General features: G+C 38.1%; 3 protein-coding genes and 2 non-coding genes across 7 annotated transcripts in view; 1 reads left to right on the top strand and 4 right to left on the bottom strand.

Annotated features, from left to right (window-relative positions):
• The window catches only part of LOC115623112 (putative uncharacterized protein DDB_G0271606), a 29,725-nt gene that overhangs the window by 4,773 nt on the left and 4,094 nt on the right, over nucleotides 1-20,858 (top strand). The window contains exons 2-5 of one of the 3 annotated variants that reach the window (XM_030517319.1): nucleotides 795-1,358; nucleotides 10,200-10,294; nucleotides 18,950-19,143; nucleotides 19,399-19,923. In XM_030517319.1, coding sequence (XP_030373179.1) covers nucleotides 1,240-1,358; nucleotides 10,200-10,294; nucleotides 18,950-19,143; nucleotides 19,399-19,923 — 933 coding nt within the window. In that variant the 5' untranslated portion in view covers nucleotides 795-1,239. Of the gene's footprint in view, nucleotides 1-794; nucleotides 1,359-3,324; nucleotides 3,500-10,199; nucleotides 10,295-16,731; nucleotides 17,363-18,949; nucleotides 19,144-19,398; nucleotides 19,924-20,858 lie in introns of those variants that run through there. The other 2 variants (XM_030517320.1, XM_030517321.1) reach the window with 2 other exon arrangements.
• On the bottom strand, nucleotides 4,814-5,589 carry LOC115623113 (probable insulin-like peptide 5). Its single transcript, XM_030517322.1, has 2 exons — nucleotides 5,313-5,589; nucleotides 4,814-5,187 (listed from the first exon to the last, which is right to left on the bottom strand). Exons 1-2 carry the CDS (start codon nucleotides 5,527-5,529, stop codon nucleotides 4,973-4,975), a joined length of 432 nt encoding a protein of 143 aa, XP_030373182.1. The 5' UTR covers nucleotides 5,530-5,589; the 3' UTR covers nucleotides 4,814-4,972.
• LOC115623114 (probable insulin-like peptide 5) lies at nucleotides 7,650-8,291 on the bottom strand. The gene is made up of 2 exons (XM_030517323.1): nucleotides 8,055-8,291; nucleotides 7,650-7,864 (listed from the first exon to the last, which is right to left on the bottom strand). The coding sequence occupies exons 1-2, from the start codon at nucleotides 8,263-8,265 to the stop codon at nucleotides 7,650-7,652; spliced, it is 426 nt and encodes a 141-aa protein (XP_030373183.1). The 5' UTR covers nucleotides 8,266-8,291.
• Trnar-ucg lies at nucleotides 8,937-9,009 on the bottom strand. The gene has a single exon. It is a non-coding gene; the product is annotated as a tRNA-Arg (tRNA).
• Nucleotides 9,441-9,513, bottom strand: Trnar-ucg. Its single transcript has one exon. It is a non-coding gene; the product is annotated as a tRNA-Arg (tRNA).

Raw genomic sequence — 20,858 nt, 5'->3', positions numbered from 1 at the left:
ATATAGGAAATATGTGTACGAAAATTTTGAAATTATTTGAACTTGAAAAATATTTAGTTTTTCTTATCGCTCTCAATACTGGAGCGGACTCGCAGAGTTCAGCTGCTTTAATATGGCCTTAGAAAGGACACATTTGTTGCTCAGCTTATGCTTGAAATGATAATTCAGCAGCTGGAAGTCAACATGAATAATTAATCTTGGATGTGTGGCCGTAAGGGCTGCCTGTTTAATGTCAAGACTAGATATGAAGCAGAAAATTCAACAGACTTTTATGGATTGGCCTTGGTTTGCATAAGAAATTACAAAATAGTGTCCCCAACAAACAATTCAATTAAATTGCATAGATATTTCCAATTGATTCAGTTTTTGAATAGCTCTGCAGATGTAAATTGTTGCTGCGGGCCGTTCAATTTGAATTTGTGAAATTTGTGCCGAAGCCAGACAAATTGGTATTGTAGTCAAGCAAGGCTGTCATTATTATACAAATCTTTCGTTATGCGATGAAATTGATTTTATGAATGGATAACCTCGAAAATCCCATGCCAACCTATAGCTACACAAAATGTGCCACAGAATTCCATTAATGCAGAACTATGTTAAACAAACTGGTCGTGCATGAGACTTTCATTGCAATCAGATGGTATTATTGTATTTTATACGCGTGTGTACATATGCTGGTGTGCACATATATTTTATAAACATTGCGACAACATATTCTATGCCATATTTCAATTAAATATAATTTTGCTCACAAACATACACATACTTACTAATTATATTCATTATCATTTCAGAACGAACGACGACCAACGATTAACGACTAATAATAAACTAAAATTAAGGAAATCACATCTTCTTTGAAGATAGGGGGAAATTGTATTACAACAACAAAAGCAACAACAACAAAAGCTGCAACTACGGCAACAATACATATAAACTTTTAGAGCTGCACTTATTAAACGTTAAGCGGCCCATACGAACACTTGCTGAAAGGCAAACAAGGCAAATTTTCAAATATTTTTAATCAACTATATTTTAAAAAACTTTTGAAGACACAACCGAGTAAGCCAACAAGCCAGCCAGCCAGCAAGCCAAGCCGTCAAGTGAACTCAACCAGGAGCAGCAGAAGGCAAACACAAGCGTAACCAGGACCGGCAATCAGTCTCAGCAGAGAACACAGTGAGAGAAGGAGAAAGAGAGAGAATAGTGGTAGGAGAAGCTCAAACGTAGGCAAACAAAATGGCCGCCATGCAACGCAAACTGGTGCACAAGCAATTCAACTCGCCCATGGGCCTCTATTCCCAGGAGAACGTGAAGGCAACGTTGAATCGTGAACTGAAGGCCTTCGGTGCTGAGGGGTAAGTCAATTGAAATGATTATACCAAGTACCTACATTTTAAATGTGCATAATTTTTATGAGCATTGCGTGAAAGATGAAAGGCAATAAGCGATTCCAAAATAGAAATGTAGAAACCCCCACCCCCGAAACTACGAACACTGCATGCTCTAGCAAATGTCCTTTGGGTGGCCATAATTGCTAGTTTGTTGATTCTAATTTAAATTATGCATGAAACTAAAACATGCCATAAGCACAAAGTAGCTGTGTCAAAAAGGAACATAAATTGCTTCTTTTCTATGAAAAAAGAATGGGCTTGGGCTATTTCGATATGTAATGTTCTACAGCTTAGCAATTTACAAGTGCAATTAAATTATCAGAAATATAACAGTACAAAACTTTACAACTAGATAGCAATTTCTGAGCAATTATCTAAAATAATTTACATGTAAATATTCAATGCAACGTATTAACTTTTAAATTTACAAATTGCACACAATTTTATTTTAAAAATTAGAAAAGATGTAAGAGTGGAGATTTACAATTGTAATTTTTTCAACTAAACATTTTTTGTGAGGGCTTCATAATCTAATGTCTCAAATATTATTCGTTCGAAATTTGATTTTTGAATAAACTTGAATGTCATTTTCAAATTCAAAATTTCAATTTGTTACAGTATTCGTTATATGCTTGAATATTTCGCAGATATGCTATGGCACAAATATTTGCGTTCAATTTACGAATATGAAAATCAGAAACAAAGAAAATATCACAATGCAATATTTTGTGAAAATATAAAAATTCTACACAATGCAATGACATATATACGTGTATAAGCAACAGACAGTTCTGCCAATAAATGACATTCTTATGACAAGACTTGGACAGACTCTTGGACAGCTTCTTGCGTTACAAAGTTTGAGTTAATAACACCCTTTACAGTCTTTGGCAGTGAAAGAGGCAGAATATTGAGATATTCTTAGTTTGTAAAAGTCGAAGAAAATATGTATAATAATGAAATATTTTGTTAATATGTTTACAAATGATTTATAGGTCTAATTGTGGCATCTGGGACGGACAGTATCGCCAACGAAAAGACATTTCTATGCACCTTTTTCTTGGGTAGCAAAACCTTGACATTCGCTTATAACACCCTTTGCAGAGTTATAGTTTTGGAGCTGCTGGGCGCTGATGGCCAAAGTATGTTAGTGCTGTGGCAGTCAAAGAGCAAAAAAAAAAAAAAAGACGAAAAAAAAAAGATATTAAGATATTCTAGGTGGTGAGCACAGGTGCACACAAAGGCGTGCCAATGAAAAGACATTAATATAATAGATGAGTGAGAGATGTGGCGGCGACCATCGGACTGTGGACAATGGACAGTGGGCAGTGGCCAGCGGGCAGAACAAATTTGAAGCGCACTTTGTGCATTGCAGCGCAACGGCAGCTGTTGTTGCTGTTGCTGCTGCTGCTGCTGCCGCTGCCGGCGACAACTGCTGGCAATTTGTCGCACACACACACACACACACATACATAGAGATACAATTAAAAGCACTGACGTTTAATCGTAATTAACGAAAGCTGCCTAAGTAGCGAGAAAACACTTTTATTCGCCTAGACTTTAATATACGAGTGTATGTATGTACAAGTATGTATAAGCATTTGTAGCTGTTGCTGATGTTGTCGCCACTACCGAAAAGGCAACAACAACATTATCTTGGCATTGTTATTTGCAGTTGTTGTTTAAATAAACCGGCCTAGCCCCATGATGCTCAGACGCCATAGATGTTGTCGTTGCAAACTTTAAGTAGCTTTCAGTTTTTCGTTGTCTATGCGTGCGTCAAAACGTGTGCAGCAGCAGCAGCAACAGCAACAGCAAAGTATCAGCAGCAATAGCAGCAGCAACATCTAGCAAGCAACGTAGTGCGATAAAGTTTACAATTTAATTAAAAGACATCGTGTCGAGAGAACTTGCAGGCTTGCATTCAGTAAAAAAAAAAAAAAAAAAAAACAACAAGAAAGTGGTGCCTTTGCGCGTGTGCGTGTTATATTTAATCAAATAAATTAATTCAAATAAAATTTTGACAACGTTTCGGCGCAGACAGCCTCTATCTGCCTGACTGTCTAACTGCACTCAACAGCAACAAACACAACGCCCTTAAAAATGTACGTTAAGCTCCTTATTTTATATAACTAAATACTCGTATATGTCAGCTAGCTAAGTATACATATAGTATATGTAGTATATAGAGCTGGTCGCTGACTCATACGCACACTGATCAGCAACCGCAACAACAACAACAACAATTAGTAGGATAACAACACCAGCAATGTCAACAAACACAAAGCAATCGTTCGAGCCAACAAAACACGAACAAATAAGTATAGTTGTTGAGACTATTTTCCCATTGCAGCGCCAATTGTTGCAACCTGCAGTCGCCACCGTCATGACTCATTCGGGTATTTTAATTAATTTGACAAAGCGCTGCCGAGATTTTGTGGCACGCACGGTTGGCTCTTTTGAAAATGACGTATTTGTACTGCTATTAGCAAATCACCGTTTAAATCATTTAATTAACAACGTCAGGAGGAGGAAAGAACCAAGACACGTTATCTTTGGCACAGCCAAATATTTATCCTCCACTTTAACTGATTAATGCCCATAAAAACGGACTCTGTTAGAGATAGATAATTCTCATAGGCAAACAAGTTGTTTACACAAACACTGATATGATATAACAATGTGATCTGTTGGAAGTATTTTTAAAAACCAACAAGAACTTTGTAATGTTCTGTCTTTGTAGGTCGTTTAAAATCATTTCGAAATTAAATCTTGAAGTAAAAGAGTTGGAACGTCAAGCTAGTAGACATATATATAAAGCTACAATCAATACTATTTGAAAACCTTTTAGTAATAAAAACTTTCTGCAATTGCATTTTTTCTATCAAGCCCAAAATAAGAGATTTTGTAATCGGAAGCAGACACAAAAGTGAACTGTCTAGGGCTTAGGGAAATATGGTTATCAAGTTTGGGTTTTCTAGCTCTTGATCGTACAGCCGAATAAAGATATGTACATGGGTTTATCAGATCGTCTTGTCATATTGATTTTTTACCTTTTGGGTACAGGGTATGCAAATACTATATTGTGAGATGGATTTTTTTTTAAAGAAAAATGTCAAGGTATGTAAAATAAAAGACAGTAGAGTAGTCAAATTTTTTAGGGTTTTTTAAAGCTCGATATGATTAACTCTATTACGACAGACTTTGTGCAATTAACTGATCAGGCAGAAATTTTTTGAAAAACTATTATGGTATCTCAGTATCTAGTTTTTTCAAAATTTCAAAACACCTTCATACTATTTCGGTTCAAGTGTACATTATCTGTAATGAAGGGGATATCTAGAAGAATTCTTCTCGTATTGCTAACATCAACCAAGTTGAAAGACATATTTCCATTCAGGTGCTTTTGCAAAGATTTTAATAAACAGCGCGCATAGTTAATTTCAATAAAGAATTTACATTTAGATATATACTATACAAATACTATATATATATAAATAACAACAAAGTCTAAGGTAATGTTTCAGAGCGAGTCCAGTCGGCCAATGGGTATTCGGGTGTGTTCTCTTCCTCTACACCTAATTTAGACAGTAATGTTTCATTTCGCTAATTGAGCAAGCCTTCTTGCAACACTCGTCCGCGAGTCCGCGCACACGTCTTCGGGTACCAACAAGGGAGTTACGACTATGGGGCTGCCACCAGGCGTTCTCTGTGTCCGGCAATGCCAACTCATTGCCACTTTCAATGTCATCCTCTGCCTCATCCAGATGATCCACATAATCAAATATGTCGACTGCAATAGAATAGTTTTATTTATTTATTTACTTCAAATGGGCATACGATTTGTTAAATTATCAAAAAACATGGTTAATTCCATCGTAACTTAATAATCAGAGAATTTGTGGAATAGCTACTCACGTAAATTGCTGGTTCGCTTCAAGAGTCTGTGGGAGTTAAACCTTCCGCGGCAAATCATGGTCACCGTGTCCGACAGTTGATTTCCACATATTTGTATTCGGTTGCGTTTGCTGGGTGCCGCTTCAGTAAGAATATTGTGTGGCAACAATGTGACATAGATCGTCACCAGAACCAGGAGCAATGCCAGCCTCATCGTCGATTTCTGCATCATGGTCATGTACGAGTACGTATTATCCCGTAAAACAATTTGTGCCAATGACTCGACTCCGGTGGCAAGTTGCTTGTTTACACGCTGCACAGGATTTGATGCATTGTGTGCCCGAAGCAACGGCTTTTATATCAAATTTCTATTGCGGGTGCTTGTCAAAGTCGATTAAAATTGCGAGTCATCTGGGTTTACTGGTGTGGTTCCGATGGGTCAGAGTGGGCAACACACGCACTTCACTTTTACACGTGTGGCACTTGTGGCATTCGGTGTTGCCAAGAACACAATCGATATTGTCTAATAGTGATAGACTTAATTTATGCAGGGGAGTAGGCCTAAAATACTCGAAGAGTCTGCTATCTGGTTGGAGGCTACAAGAACAAATGCCCCAATTTATTGCCGACCCAACTAATAAATGCGCAGGGGTTAAACAAAAAATGAAAGCACGTATTAAAAATTGCCAGACGCGCAGCTTAAAATAGTTAATCAATTCATTGGTAGGTGGGTGTAATTAAATTTCAATTTAAATTATGATATTTTATAAATATTTTATTGTTGGATTGTGTATCAATATTATCATTTTAGAATTATGTGCGTAAATAAGTATTACTTTTTTGTTTTGCCTGTAACATACTAGAATACTAGTTAAATTTAGTTACAATATTTTCGACCCAACTTTCTCCTCTACCCAATACGAGTATGTATGTTTCTCTATGCAGTTTGCTTGCTCAACTATCATGCAAAAATAACAACAAACATTCGAACGGTATTTGCAATGGCATTATTAGAAGTCTAAATCGGGAGTGTTTCTCTAAAAATACGCGCAGTTTCTTTCCAGTACACTCCTCAAGGCTTCTCGACTAAGTGTGTCATTAAATTTCAATTAATTAATTTTCCATTTATTCTAAATTCCTTAAACTTTTTATAACATATCTGTACTATTTTAGTCGATATTTTGAAAGAGTCCTATATATAAGGCTGCCATTTTAATTTTGAGAATAAAGCACAAAAGCAAATATATTTATTCAGAAAACTATTTTGAGAGTTAATTAAAATATATTTTTACTGAAGGTTTTTTAAAAACTCTACTGATAGTGGCATTGATTTCATTTTCACGCCAAAGGTTTCATATTTTGTATAATTATAAAATATTTTCCCCACTTTTATTATCCATAATACTCTACTAAACTCCTGTATTGATTGTTTTGAATGCTAATATTTATTTCGTACATGCGCATATTATTATTTTATATAGTTCTTAAAATAGAACATTTTTATTAGGATGCCATTATAAAATAATATATTGCTTGAACAATAAAATTGAGGATTATCTGGAAATTCTAGTCAACTTTTGTCCCTATTTTACTTTTGAAAATATTTCAATTAAGTATAAAGAATATTAAAATGTAAAATTTTTTCTTAATATTAAAACCAACGACAAACCTAAAATCAAAGCTTAGAAAAATATTCTAATTGATTGTGGAATACGAGTATAATGAATTGGTTTATTTGTTTTTTGAAGTGGATGTATATTGAAACTTAATTAAGTTCAAATTTTAATTGAATATCATTCATATTTAAGTATGTAATTGATAGTTCTTAGTTTTATTAATTGGAACAATGAATTAAATATGAAAATATTCACAAGTACTATGATTTTTTTTTTTTTTTTTTTTTTTTTGTGAGTGCTCGAGGGCTGTCATTTATATTTTCAGAATAGAGCAAAAACGCAAATTTGGTTTCTGGAAAAACATAAACTTAACGGGGCTAAGGCTTCAAAAATGATCAATACCAAGTTTAGTTGTTCTAACTCTTATACTTTTCGAGATCCTTGTGTTCCTATGGAGGGTTTTCGAGTTTTACAATTTGTCATACCCCTTCATCTCTATTATCTTTTGAGGAAGAATTCTTCTAGTATTACCAATATCATTTCAAATTAAAAGACATATTCGCAATTAAGTGATTTTGCATAGATTTTAATAAACAGCACGCATAGTTAATTTCAATACAGAATTTACATTTAGATATATACTATACGAATATATATGTAAATAACAACAAAGTCTAAGGTAATGTTTCAGAGCGAGTCCAGTCGGCCAATGGGTATTCGGGTGTGTTCTCTTCCTCTACACCTAATTTAGACAGTAATGTTTCATTTCGCTAATTGAGCAAGCCTTCTTGCAACACTCGTCCGCCAGTCCGCGCACACGTCTCCGGGTACCAACAACCGAGTTTCGACTAGGGGGCTGCCACCAGGCGTTCTCTGTGTCGGGCAATGTCAACTCATTGCCATTTTCAATGTCATCCTCTGCCTCATCCAGATGATCCACATAATCAAATATGTCGACTGCAATGAAATAGGTGTATGTCTCTATTAACTCGTATTTCAAATGGGCATATGATTGATTCTATATTGTCTTGAATTATCAAAAAAATGTTTTATCCCATCGCATCTTTATATCTTAAATGGCAAAACATTGCTATTAGGAGAAATAATATTTTAATATAATCAGAGAGTTTGTAGAATAGTTACTCACGCAAACTGCTGCTTCGCTTCGAGACTCTGTGCGAGTTAAACCTTCCTTTGCAATATAAGTTCACGGCATCCGACAGTTCAGTTCCGCACACTTGTAATCGATTGCTCTTGCTGGGTGCCGCCCCAGTAAGGATATTGTGTGGCAACAACGTGACATAGATCGTAACTAGTGCCAGCAGCAATGCCAGCCTCATCGACGATTTCTGCATCATGGTCTTGCACGAGTACGTATTATCCCGTAAAACAATTTGTGGCAAGTTGCTTGTTTGCACGCTGCACAGGATTTGATGCATTGGGTGCCCGAAGTAACAGCTTTTATATCAAATCCCTTCTGCGGGTGCATGTCAAAGTCGATTAGCATTGCGAGTCATCTGAGTTCGCTGCATTGCTTCCGATAGGTCCGAGTGGGCAGCACACGCACTTTATGGTACGCGTGGGGCACGGTTGTTGTCAAAAACACAATCCATATTGTCTAATGGTGATACATTTAATTTTTAACCACAACAACAACAGGTGCATACTCAATCTGGTTAAAGGCTACTAGAAAAATTACCAACACAACTAATGAGCCGGCGTCTTTAAAATAGTTCATTTATTCAATTTAAATCACTTTCAATACATATCTTTTAAAATATACTATATAAGCAAATTCATTTCATTTATTTTTTTTTTTTACATTATCGGACCTTCCTCCTTTTATGAAACAAAGTTTTTTTCAGTTTATTCTGAGACACATTAAATGCCATCCATAATTTTAAAATTAAAAAACATGCATATTTCTAAGAATACTCCAAAACTGTCCAACATTCATATAAATAACATTTTCAGATATCTAAACGCATTTCCAAATATTTTTGTAAGTTAAAAAAAAATTCTACTTGCTCGACCATGACAGGACTCGAACCTGCAATCTTCGGATCCGAAGTCCGACGCCTTATCCATTAGGCCACATGGTCACCTTATTAGGCGCCGACCAAGTGCAAACCACATTATTATGACAATCAAATTCATATTTACATATACATCACACACACCCACACACATACATATGTGCCCATTAAAAAAATATTAACACCTGCTTACTAACACAATTATTTGCATAAGTATGTAAAAAATATGTTTTATTCAGCTACCGCTTCGTGATATACAAATACCTTTTTTGTTCTTCGTGGCGAGTTTTCGAAACGCTTCTTTTCATTTTTATTTACAAAAATGTACTCAGTACATATTTGTTTCTTATTATTGTGCAACCTGCTCTTTACGACAATTCTAAATATTTTATAGTTTTCTTGTAGCTTCAGATCATCACTCCCATCCCTTGAACAATTTTAAAATAAACTTCGAAATGAAATGATTCGAAATGATTTTTCAAAAAGTTTGAAGTTTTCGACCGTGACAGGACTCGAACCTGCAATCTTCGGATCCGAAGTCCGACGCCTTATCCATTAGGCCACACGGTCTTGTTGCTTCATCTTGTCAAATTGCTAACTTAAGCAGTTGTGGGCACGCGCAGCAGTGCGTTTCTAAAAATAAACTATGATTGACAACTAAAACCCAGTGCTTCGTAAACTTGAGCACAGAGAATTGCGTTGGCATTTACATACACAACTGCTACAAAATATAAAAAATGTCGTCATACAAAATTCATACTAATTTTTATTTTAAATAAATTGGCATGTTCGTTATACATTGGCTAATAACTGATGTGTGTAAAACCGAAAAAAATACAAAGCGTTGGTTTCAGTAGCGCGCACTGCTTGCCAACAATAAGCAGTCGAATGTAAATATTGCAGCTGAGATACCCAAACTGTAGTGCTTCGAAAACTGTGATGTTCAAAAGCAGCCGCAACAGATATTACGGCATATAATTTCATAAATAAGTAGATACGAGTGAGTAGCTGTGTGTGTGTGTGTGTGTGTGTTTGCAAATTTATTTTTAGAACATTATTAAAATACGTTTTTTATATGGGCTTAATACACACAAGCAAAATAAACATTGCGAAACAAGAAGAAATTTTATACCAAACAAATTTTTGAATATTTAAAAAATTGCTGTGTTATTTTCGCTTCTGAATAATTAAGATAATCGCCATTCCATTTGATAATTAATTCATAAATTATAATTTCCATGTTTTTAACGTTGCAGGATCGAAGTAGACGAACAAATTTCAAAGCCATTGAACTTGGCCAACTCGGCAGTTTTGCGAGCCGTCGAGGAGGAGGAACAACAAATGAAATGCGGTGAGTAGAGGCAAATGTTTTATATATATCAGCCATAAATGTTTATGTGTGTCTCGTCCAGAATACACACGTATACACACACACACACACACACACTCAAACAGAGAGAAACCTTGTCTATGTTCAAACAGAAAAACATTCAACAAGAAACGCACAGTGTGATCGTTCAGATAAGTGTTTAAATTAATGAGAGGACAACAAAAATTATAGGTTTAATTGCAAAACACATCTCCCCAAAATAATCCCTTGACATGCAGAAGACTTTTTTCCGCGACCAAGTCGCACACGACAGCGTCAAACGAACGCTCCACCACACCATGCTCTGCATCAGCAGTTGCTCGATCAGATCAAGACACATTATCTGAGTCATCAGCAGGATGTGACAATAGATAGGGACACGGTATTGCGCATTAATCGTCTCGCCACGCGCCGCCATCTCTACAAACGCGATCACAGTTGGCCACCGGCCGACTCAGAGCCAAAGGGCACATCCTTGGAGGCGGAACATGGCACACACATTGATCCCAAGCTCTGTAGGCAGCACAGTATTGATGCGCTGCGGGAGAAGTTCAATAGTCCCACGCGAATTGTCGAACCCACGGCTCGACAGGTGCGCGAGAAGCGTCAACGGGAAGGAGCCACCCATAAGTCCATTACGCCGGAGAAAACTAGGCAGCCCGCAGAGCAGGAGGATGAGAATATACCGCCACCGTTCAATCAAACGCCTTTGGCAAAGGGATTTTCCGCGCCCGAGACAAAAGCGGCAGATGTGGACATTGGACTGGTGGCGCCAAAATGTGAATACTACGAACAGCTGGCTAAGAAGCGTCCGCCTCCCCTGCTAAGTGCCACGCCCTATCGCCCCAAGCGACAGGCCTATTCGCTGGAACGAGGCAGAGCGCGTAAGCGTGCAGTCGCAGCCACAGAGCTGCCACCGCCGAAGCCACGCAACACCACAAATGGTGGCAGTAGCAATGGCAAAGCCAAAGTGCAGCGTCGCTCCATCAAGCTGGCCACAGAGATTAAAATTAGCTACGACACGGCCAATGATGGCGACAACGAAGACGAGACCAAGGGCAGTGCTCATGTCATCGACTTGGAAGATGTGCCCCTGCCACCGACGCCAGCTGCCGACGACAGCAGAAAGTCTGCAATGGTAATTGACAAGCCTGTGGCACTTAAGCAGCAGCAGCAGCTGCCTTTAGCGGACACAGCTAGTGACCCAAAGGCGGCAAAGACAACGACGCGCATCATACCAGTCACCGTTGAGCAGTCGGGCGAGCCTAGCCAGCCACAAAATCAGCTTCAGCTAAGTGCCCAGAAGATTTACGACGACGCCTGCATCTATTTGAAATCGGTGGACCAACAGGATCAGACTGTAGCCTACATACCAGCGGCCATAACACTGATTCCATCGACCACAGTCGATGCCACAATGCCACAGGAGTTGCCAAAAGTGGATGCCAAAGATGTGCCCGCGACCTTCGTGAGTGCCACTAGCGGCATTAAGCTGCAGCGACAGCCGAGCCTGCCCAAAGGCAGAGCTCAGCCAAACATACCCACGCCACCACCCTTGCCACCGCCACCAACACCGCCAGTCACGCTTATGCGTGTCAAAAGCAGTCCCGCAACCAACGCGGAGCAACTAAATCGTCGCCAGGGCCGTTACTATGGCAGTCCGGAGCACGAGGCACACGTGGAAATTGCCCAGCTGGAGGCCAAATATGCGCACATACAGCAGTCCATAGCCGAGCATCTGAGACAAATCGACACCTACATGGAAAATGCAAAGACAGCATTAAAACGCAGCGTCCATAAAGAGCAGGAGCTGAAGGAGGAGGTTCAGACAACCACAGCACCACCACCACCGCCACCAGTGACGGCCCCATCAACCAAGCCAGCTGACAACAATAATATGTGGGATATGTTCACCTCCCGCCAATCGCCCATTCTGGCCATCGAGAGTCCTTTGCAGGCCATACTCCGTCAAATCTATTGCAGGGCAGCGACCACTAAACTGGTCGAGCCAGCACCAGAGTTGGAGCAAACGCCCAACCAGCTGGAGGAGAACGTACCCATTGTGGAGCGTGCCTTGGCCGACCTACACAATATTGCACTCGCATTGGACAGCAGCAACAGCATCCAACAGGCCCAGCCTCCCTCCCCCAAGCTGCGACGTCGCCAGCCTGACGAGCCATTGGTGTTACACGTAGTTCACAAATCGACGCCATATGCCGCCCAACCGCAGCACGTAATCATTGAGGAGGAAGCGGAAATGCCAAAGGACGCAGCAACAATTGAAATGGACGGGTGTGAGCCCAGCGCAGACTTCAAACATGTGGCGGATGTAATTGCCAACTACGAGCAACTTGCCGGACGCAAAGTCGCAGCTGACGAGTCGAAGAAGAGTCTGCCGGGGAAGAAGGAGGAGGATGCACTCATGAAGGTCGTGACACAAAATGCGAGTGCAGTGACGGACAAGGACAAGCAAAAGGTGGAGTTGCACGAATCGAAAATTGCCACAATGGAGCAGGAAAAGCAGAAAGAGGAGAAGGAGCGTCTAGAAAAGCAACAGTTGGAGAAGAAGAGGCTAGAGAGGGAACAGGTAGAAGAGAAGCAGGAGCAAGTGAAGGACCAACTGGAGAAAGAGAATCTGGAAAAGCAGCTAGAGAAACAGGAATCAGAGCAGCTGGAGAAAAAGGTGAACCAGACCTGCCAGGACCATAAGGAAGACCTTAACACCAACGCCAATTTCTGTGCAGTTTGTGGCGAGTTGCGCGCATCACCACGCAGTTGGGGCAAGCTCACCCAAGCGGATCAATGGCGCTTCGATAATCTGCACAACGAACAGCTGGAGACCTACAAAGCCACCTATGAGATACCCAGTCCGTATGTATCCCGTCAAATATCCTGGGAGGACACACAAGCGCAAGCCGATGCCACGCCAACTGCTGAGAAGAGCGAAAAATTAACGCGTCAGCGCAGCGTCATGGAAATTGTGCCCACACCCGTAATGGACAGTCTTCCACTTCCAGAAGCGCAGCCCGAAGACGCAACGAAACCGCAGCCGCAACAGCAATGGCGGCGCAGTCGCTCGCCCAGCCCACTGCCCTCGCGTCTCTATCCAGCACCACTGATTGAAACGGCACAAAGGGCCAGTTCGCCCTTCGGTCTAAACGCTGTGCAGTCAAAGCCAACCACACCCACACCAACAGTCCCGGCTGAGCCCAAATTTAGTTACGTACCACAGCTAGAGGGCCATAATATAGGCTTATTGGTGCACACCGCTACTGAACCGCTACAGATCAGCATGTCCACATCCTCGTCCATGCTGGCGGCTAGTCCTAGTGCCGCCACTCCCACTGGAGCGGGCACACCACGTTGTAATTCGCAGCCGCCTCCATTTGATTTTCTCATGCAACATGGCCTACAGCCGAGCTTAGCAACATGCTGCAGCAACATGACACAGCAACAATTCAATACGCTGGCCCAAGAGGATCAACAACAGTTGGCGCGCGACTTCAGCATTAATGTGCAGCGCTCATTTGACAATGTTTCGCCACGTCCCTATGCAGGCATTGAAGGTGCGTCCACACTCTCCCATATTCATGTCCATGTCGCACTTCTCCTCCGCCCCTGTCGCCACCTCCACCTCCACCGCCACCTCGACCTCCCTCTGCTGGCTGTGGCCGACAAAATCGCGATAATTGTCTGCAACTTGTCGCAGCTAATTTTTTGGTGTGTTTAACAAGCGTTTTCAATGTCACTTGTTGCGCCCCATCATCCAAATATATATACTTGTACATATATATTTATATATGTATATACGTTTAAATATGTTTGTATTTTCATCTGTAAAATGTGAACTAATCATTTTAATGAGCCAAATTTTGCGCTACACCTGTGAACATACGTTCAAAACAAATCTCTTTTACTTGCCCGAACAACTGACAGGCGTTTAAATTTTTCTACATTGTTACAAACATGCAATGTACATGCATTATTAAGTACAGTGAAGACTCTCATTAGCGAATGCTGCAAATATAAATAGATCAAAGCGAATTTAAATAACTGTGAAGCTAAACATGATTTAACCATTATATACTATATTTATTTAAAGCAAATAATTTATTTACAATATTATACAGAATGGAAAAACGTTTATTTAATTAGGGAAAGGGAGAAAATGGATTGTTTCGAATAACAGGTTGCATCAAATAACTGGAACTTAAATTACGTTTTATATTTATAGCTAAATAAAAATAAATCCTATAGAAATCCAAAGTATAGTGTAAATATTTTACGTTGTAGGAATATTTTAAATTCTGAGCCTTATTATCATTATTATTAATTTTTATTTTATTTTCAAAAGTTGATTTGAATTCCTTTTTAACGACTAGAAGAAGGGAAAAGTATCATAATCTTCTCATAACCATTATTTATTTTGTATTTTAAAAGAGAAACTTATTTATTATTATTTTAAAAAGAAAGAAAACATTTTTTTTATATAAATGAAAACTAAAGGCTTATGGGAAAAGAAAATAATCTTAATCGAAATTTCAATTATATTTTATAGCAATTAAGCTTTTAGGAGTACTTATGTACTTGCTTACAAAGTTATCAAATCATTACTTTTTAATCTAGCACCCTTTAATTTATTGCTTAGACTTGTGAAGAGATATAAGCTAAGATGCTCGCAGTCCTAGAATGTCAGTGCTTGGAAAGTTTTTGTCTGGCATATCTTTCCACAGAATGTTAGCTTGAAAGTGTAGTCTCTGATTAGACTTAAATTATGGATATATCCACCCGCGTACTTTGTTTGAGTAATCCGATACATTTTTAATTACCAAAGTATCAAGAATTTTTTAATATTAATTCTTCCACATTTAAAGCAAATTATTGGAACGATCTTAAACTATTCATAAGTGAATACATAAGCATATGCAGAATTGCAAAGTTTCTCATATGAATTATAAAGGGAAGATATAGATATCTCCAAAACAAGTATGTTATCCTCTACATATGCTATGATATTTCCATCCTCTACTCCCCAGCTGAAATATTACAAAAAGGTTCACTAAATGTCCAGATTCGAGTACATGTTTTCGTTGTTTCCAATCCAGGAAATGTTTCACCTTTAATTCAATAATATTAGGGAAATAATTGAAAAATAATTAATAAATAAAATGAATATTGAGCTCATAAATGTAATTTGGAAACCAAATCGTTAATACACTCCAAATCATTTCGAAAATTATGATAAAAACTGGACTAGGCTGGTAACATGTTGAATCATTAGGAAAATCAAATTGAGAAACGCCCAGAAATTCAACAAAACTTGACATCTAACAGGCAAAATCATTTGCAAAAAGTCAGAAAAGAAATATTTTTATAGCTTGCGCGATGATTAAAATAATTTGTGCCATCCATAAAACGAAAAACAATAAACGGAAAGATTTCAAATTTAAATACAAACTCAATGAAATTGATTGAGTAATTCCTTTCAAAGCAACGCTTTATAAATGCTTCATAACTTATCTATTTAAATCAACAAATCAAATAGATAAAGGCATTTCAAATCCCTTTAAGAGACCCTTAAAGTTGTTTTTGTAAAATTTCTCAAGCTCTCTGCAGTTCATTCATACTTGTAGAGCTATGTATGTACCACTGTAAGCCATTATTATATGGCTTGGCTATGACTTGGCAGTCGGGATGACAAATGTTGACATCATGGGCCGCCCATTCATTTTAGTTACCACAATCATACATGTATGTACTTATATTTGCATGGTACTTAATAAATCGGGAATCTGTGAATAAGTAGAAGTCGAAGAAAAATCAGCATTGCTAAGCAATTTATTTTTAAATCATTTTTAATCAGCGCTTGCCTGCGCAAATATGCCAGATATTTTGTGGGATTTGCTTCTTTTGCGATATATTCTTACCCATTTTATTTTATTTTATTTTTTTTTTTTGCAAAAATATATTCACAGCTATAGGTATATGCTAATACACATATATATAGAGAGCAGACAGCGCACACCTTGAGCGCTGCTGGCAGACCAAAACGGTAACAAACATTTAGATATATAGACATACAGATACAGATTTCAAGGTGCCGTGCCGCACAAATCAAAATCGAAGGTGTAAACAATGCAACCGACAGCGCCCTAACGGTTGAGCATCATTAGCAACAAATTGAATTCGAATGTGAATTTCAATTGTTGTTGTGAGTGGATATAGTACAAGTAATACACACACACATACACATACATATATACATGCGAATTTGTTGCTCAACATAGGCACACACACACACACATATACACCCACATGAATGAAAATATCATGTATACGTATGTGGCTCAAATTTAGCAGCACACACAATAATTTCCTTCTGCATTTTCCGAGCTTTTCACTTAGTAGCATACAACGAAAGCAAAAACATATCGCGCGGCAACGCGCAAAACGATTTAAATATACAATTAGAGAAAAGTTTATACCACAAAATTTTTGTCAACGATCAATTCGAATAAAATAAAAATAAAAAACAAAACGAAACGCGCGCACAACACAACAGAAGAGAAAAAACCAACAAAAAATTGCAAAAAAAAATTGATATTACGTTTAAAAAAATTTAGGCAACGAAATTATTCATTTTGAATGAAAACTACCTGGCCCCAAAAAGTCAATCAATTTAATTAATTAAAACGCGTTATATAACGTTTTGTGCGGCGCCAGCAAGCAAAGAAATTCGAAATTTCGAAATATAAATTGCTGCAAAGCAAACGATTTGATTTTTTATTAAACCATCGTACATATATTTGGAAGCAACAACAAAAACTAGAAGCATATTTTTGTGTTTTTTTTTCAACGAATCTTATTTTCACGCGCACCACCATCATAAATAGCCCGCAGCTACAGAGCTACTCGTATAGAAAACAAATTTATAGACCAAAAACAAACACACACGCACATAAAAACAATTTATAAAAATAAAATAATAATAATATTAAAAAATGGGTGCACAGTGGAAAGTCATTAACGAAAATTATAAAAATTTGGAGGGTAAAGAGCAAAAACAAAGAAACACAATATTCAAATCACAAGACATAGCAACAAATGTGGCCAACAAGTGCAAGATGCAAAGTCTGTACACAACATCTGTGGGCAACATCGGTTGGCAACATCTGCGGGCAACATGAAGCAGCAGCCGAAGCAACACTCATGCCACCCACACACAAAGTTTTGTGCACACAGAGCGTATGAGTAACATAGTTGTTAAAATCTTTGGTCTCGTCTTCTCTGTCACTGCCGATGATGTTGTCGCTGCAGATTCTTTTTTGATTTTAAATTTGATTCGTCTTCTAATTTTAGACACAATGACAGTGTATGACCAGCGTATGATTTGCAAATCGAAATAACGCTCGCTCCTCACTCTACATGTACACTTGCCACTTGGCCCGTATAACGGGGAAGGAGTGGGAGAGTGGAGGCGAAGAGTGTCTGCTTAATAAATAGCCGACACATATTGTGTATATTGTGCATTTTTAATTGGCTTAAATCATTTTCAAATTGTTTGTCTCGCAATAATACGTGCAAATGTACAGGGGCTGCTCGATAAATACTCGTGATGGGCAACTCAATTGAATTCTTTAATTGGTGGAAGGACTTAAATTAAAATGAATGCTTTCGCATTCTTCAATAAATGCACACTTATTTTTGCCTTTCACTGAAGTAATATTTTAATTATATATTTATATTGCCAAAATTTACATAGAAATATCATGATTAGTATGAAGAGAAGTATGAAGATAAACCACATATTTCAAAACTTAAAGCAGTAATAAAAAATATTGAAGCTTAAATTAAGACTAAATTTAAATGTTATTAGTATTCCGTATGAAGATTTGTTAGTTAGTTTTATTTTCAGATAATTATAAACCACATATTTAAAAGAATTGGCAAAACTTTAGCTGCTTTTTTTTACTCTCTCTCTCTCTCTCTCTCTCTCTCTTTGGGTAAAAAGCTGTGAAATTATTTATCTTTAAGGTCAAATTCAATCTATATTGACTTGTAATACATATAATCTCTGATAAGTAAAGAGTATTCAATAGAAGAAAGCTCTTCAAAGTGAAGTCAAGAATTTAGCCAACCTTGACATAGGACGTATAAATAAAGTTGCAAGATAAGTATCTGACAGAGCGGATGCAGGAAGATTTTCTTCTTCACCGGAATGTAACAGCTTCTTTTGAAGTCGTTTGCCCAGTTTTGGTTCCTATAACCTTCTGAAAAATCGTTATTTAACTGAGTTGACAATAGTATAATGCTTTATAGCCAGGTCAAATTTCGGTTGAAATTTCTCCTCTAATTATTCTCCCACTTTTCGCTGAGTGTACTTTATGAGGTCACCTACCTAAATAGTACGTGTACTTATCATACCAACCTCTCTGTGTCTTAATTATTTTTGTTGGCCTCTTTATTCCTATGTGTATGTATGTGGGTTTTGAAGGCCAAAGTAACGCCCACGAAGGCGCGCGTGTTGCATTTGCATTTTGTTGAATGTTTTTTGCCAATGTTTGACGTGGTCTACAACAACAACTACTCGTACAAGAACAATAATATGCTAATGATGTTATTTAATTCACCTGACAGGTTATAAGCGTGTTGCCTGGCCACCAGCGTCAGAGGAGCGTATTGTACGCGAATTTACGCCGCAGCCACAGGCGCAAAGTCCAGCGCCCGGAGTTGGTGGCTACTACCCCCAACAACAACCACTGCAACAACAACAACAACAACAACAGCAGCCAGCAGCAACCGCTCAACAACCTCAAGCTGCGCCAGCACAGGTAATTCGAAAATGTCGCGAAATTTCTTTCCGATACATGTATTTATAAATACTATATAAGAATTTAGTGAACTTAAAACTCAATTTGATTTTTGTGCATATAGCTAAGTAAGTGTATAAAGTGTAAATATATGTTATACCGCTACATGCTGTACATAGTACCTCAATATATATGTGTAACAAACGAACAAACAAACATACATTTGTACATACAGACACTTTCACATAACCCTTACCACTTCACACCCATTTACAGGGCCCCATCTATAACAATGTTCAAGCTCGACCAAATCCCATACAGCAACAACCAAACTATCAATCCACAAACAATGTTTATGGTCAACCAAGCACTAACTATCCTTCAAATGGTTATGGTCAAGCACCACAACAACTACCACAACAACCACAACAACCACAGCAACCACAACAATATCAAGCCCCAGTCCAAGCTAATAATCCAAATCAACAACCCATACAGTATACACAGGCCCAGTACAATAGACAACCATCAAGGGAGCCTGTGAATCAGCCATACCAGCAGCATCAGCAGCAGCAGCCGCAATATCAGCCGAGCTATGCACCCCAGCAACAGCAACAACAACCACTACAACCAGAACCACCTCAGCCAACTCATGCTGTGGATAATGTAGGCGGCGGTTGGAAACATATTGGTGCCCCTCTGCCCAAGGCTCACACCGATTTCAGGGCGGGTGGTGCCAATCCACAAGCATATCCAAACTATCACCAACAACAACAACAACAACCACCGTATCAACAGCAGGTACTGCATATGTTTGGCACTTTGGAAGCGCGTACTCTGCCTCTCAGCTTAGCAACAGCAACAGCGCTCTCTCGCTCTGTACTACATACATACGTCTATATCTATCTATCAACTGTGACCGCGTTAGATTGGCTTTTAGATTGGCAATTGATTGGCCGAGTTGCGAATTCAGTTCATCAACAATCGCTGCTGCTGTTTATGTCTATCTGTTATACACTCTGAGCTGAACTTGAATCCCCCGTCCCTTATCAGCAACTAACAACTAAAAGCTGTGTACTAATTAAAATAAATATTAATGAGACTATGGCAGACTAACAATTCGTAAATTTAGAACTTGAATAATACTCGCTGACTTTCTTATCTGCAAATACTGATCAGTGATCAAAGCTTTTACAAATACTCGTGCTGTGATATGTGATCACAATTAGGGTGATATTTTCATATTTAATTCTTAATTCTTGTGTCCGATCATCCGATCTGTGGGGTCATCTAAAATTATTAAATTGATGCCGCTGATCAATGATCCAAAAATAGTTCGATATCTAACTACCTTTGTTGGAATAGAACATACAATTTAAATTTGATAATTCAATTTACATATCCGTGATAAAAGATTTTAATAGATTTAATAGTCTGGCATATTTCTAAAGATATAAAAATGAAATCTACATGTTCAGATCAGATCTCAAAACCTGATCTGCTGCCTTCTCAATTGAAGTTTATTGAACCAATCTTCCCTTCGAGGTATAAACTGTGCCAAATGATCGTACAGCTTAAACATGTGAGAATTTGTAGTTATCGATAATGTAAAGACTGGAGTACTTAGCATTAAAAATACATATTACTGAATTTCTGCAAACATTTTAAAATTCATAGACAAAGAGTACTACTACGTGCTGTGGTTTTAATAAAGCTTTGAGTTTATTTAATATATA

This window comes from Scaptodrosophila lebanonensis, unplaced genomic scaffold, assembly GCF_003285725.1.
Source record: "Scaptodrosophila lebanonensis strain 11010-0011.00,11010-0021.00 unplaced genomic scaffold, SlebRS2 tig00000043-arrow-pilon, whole genome shotgun sequence".
NCBI classification, from domain to species: domain Eukaryota; kingdom Metazoa; phylum Arthropoda; class Insecta; order Diptera; family Drosophilidae; genus Scaptodrosophila; species Scaptodrosophila lebanonensis.
The sequence above is the reverse complement of the archived record's forward strand: the minus strand, read 5'-3'. Positions and strand labels throughout refer to the sequence as shown.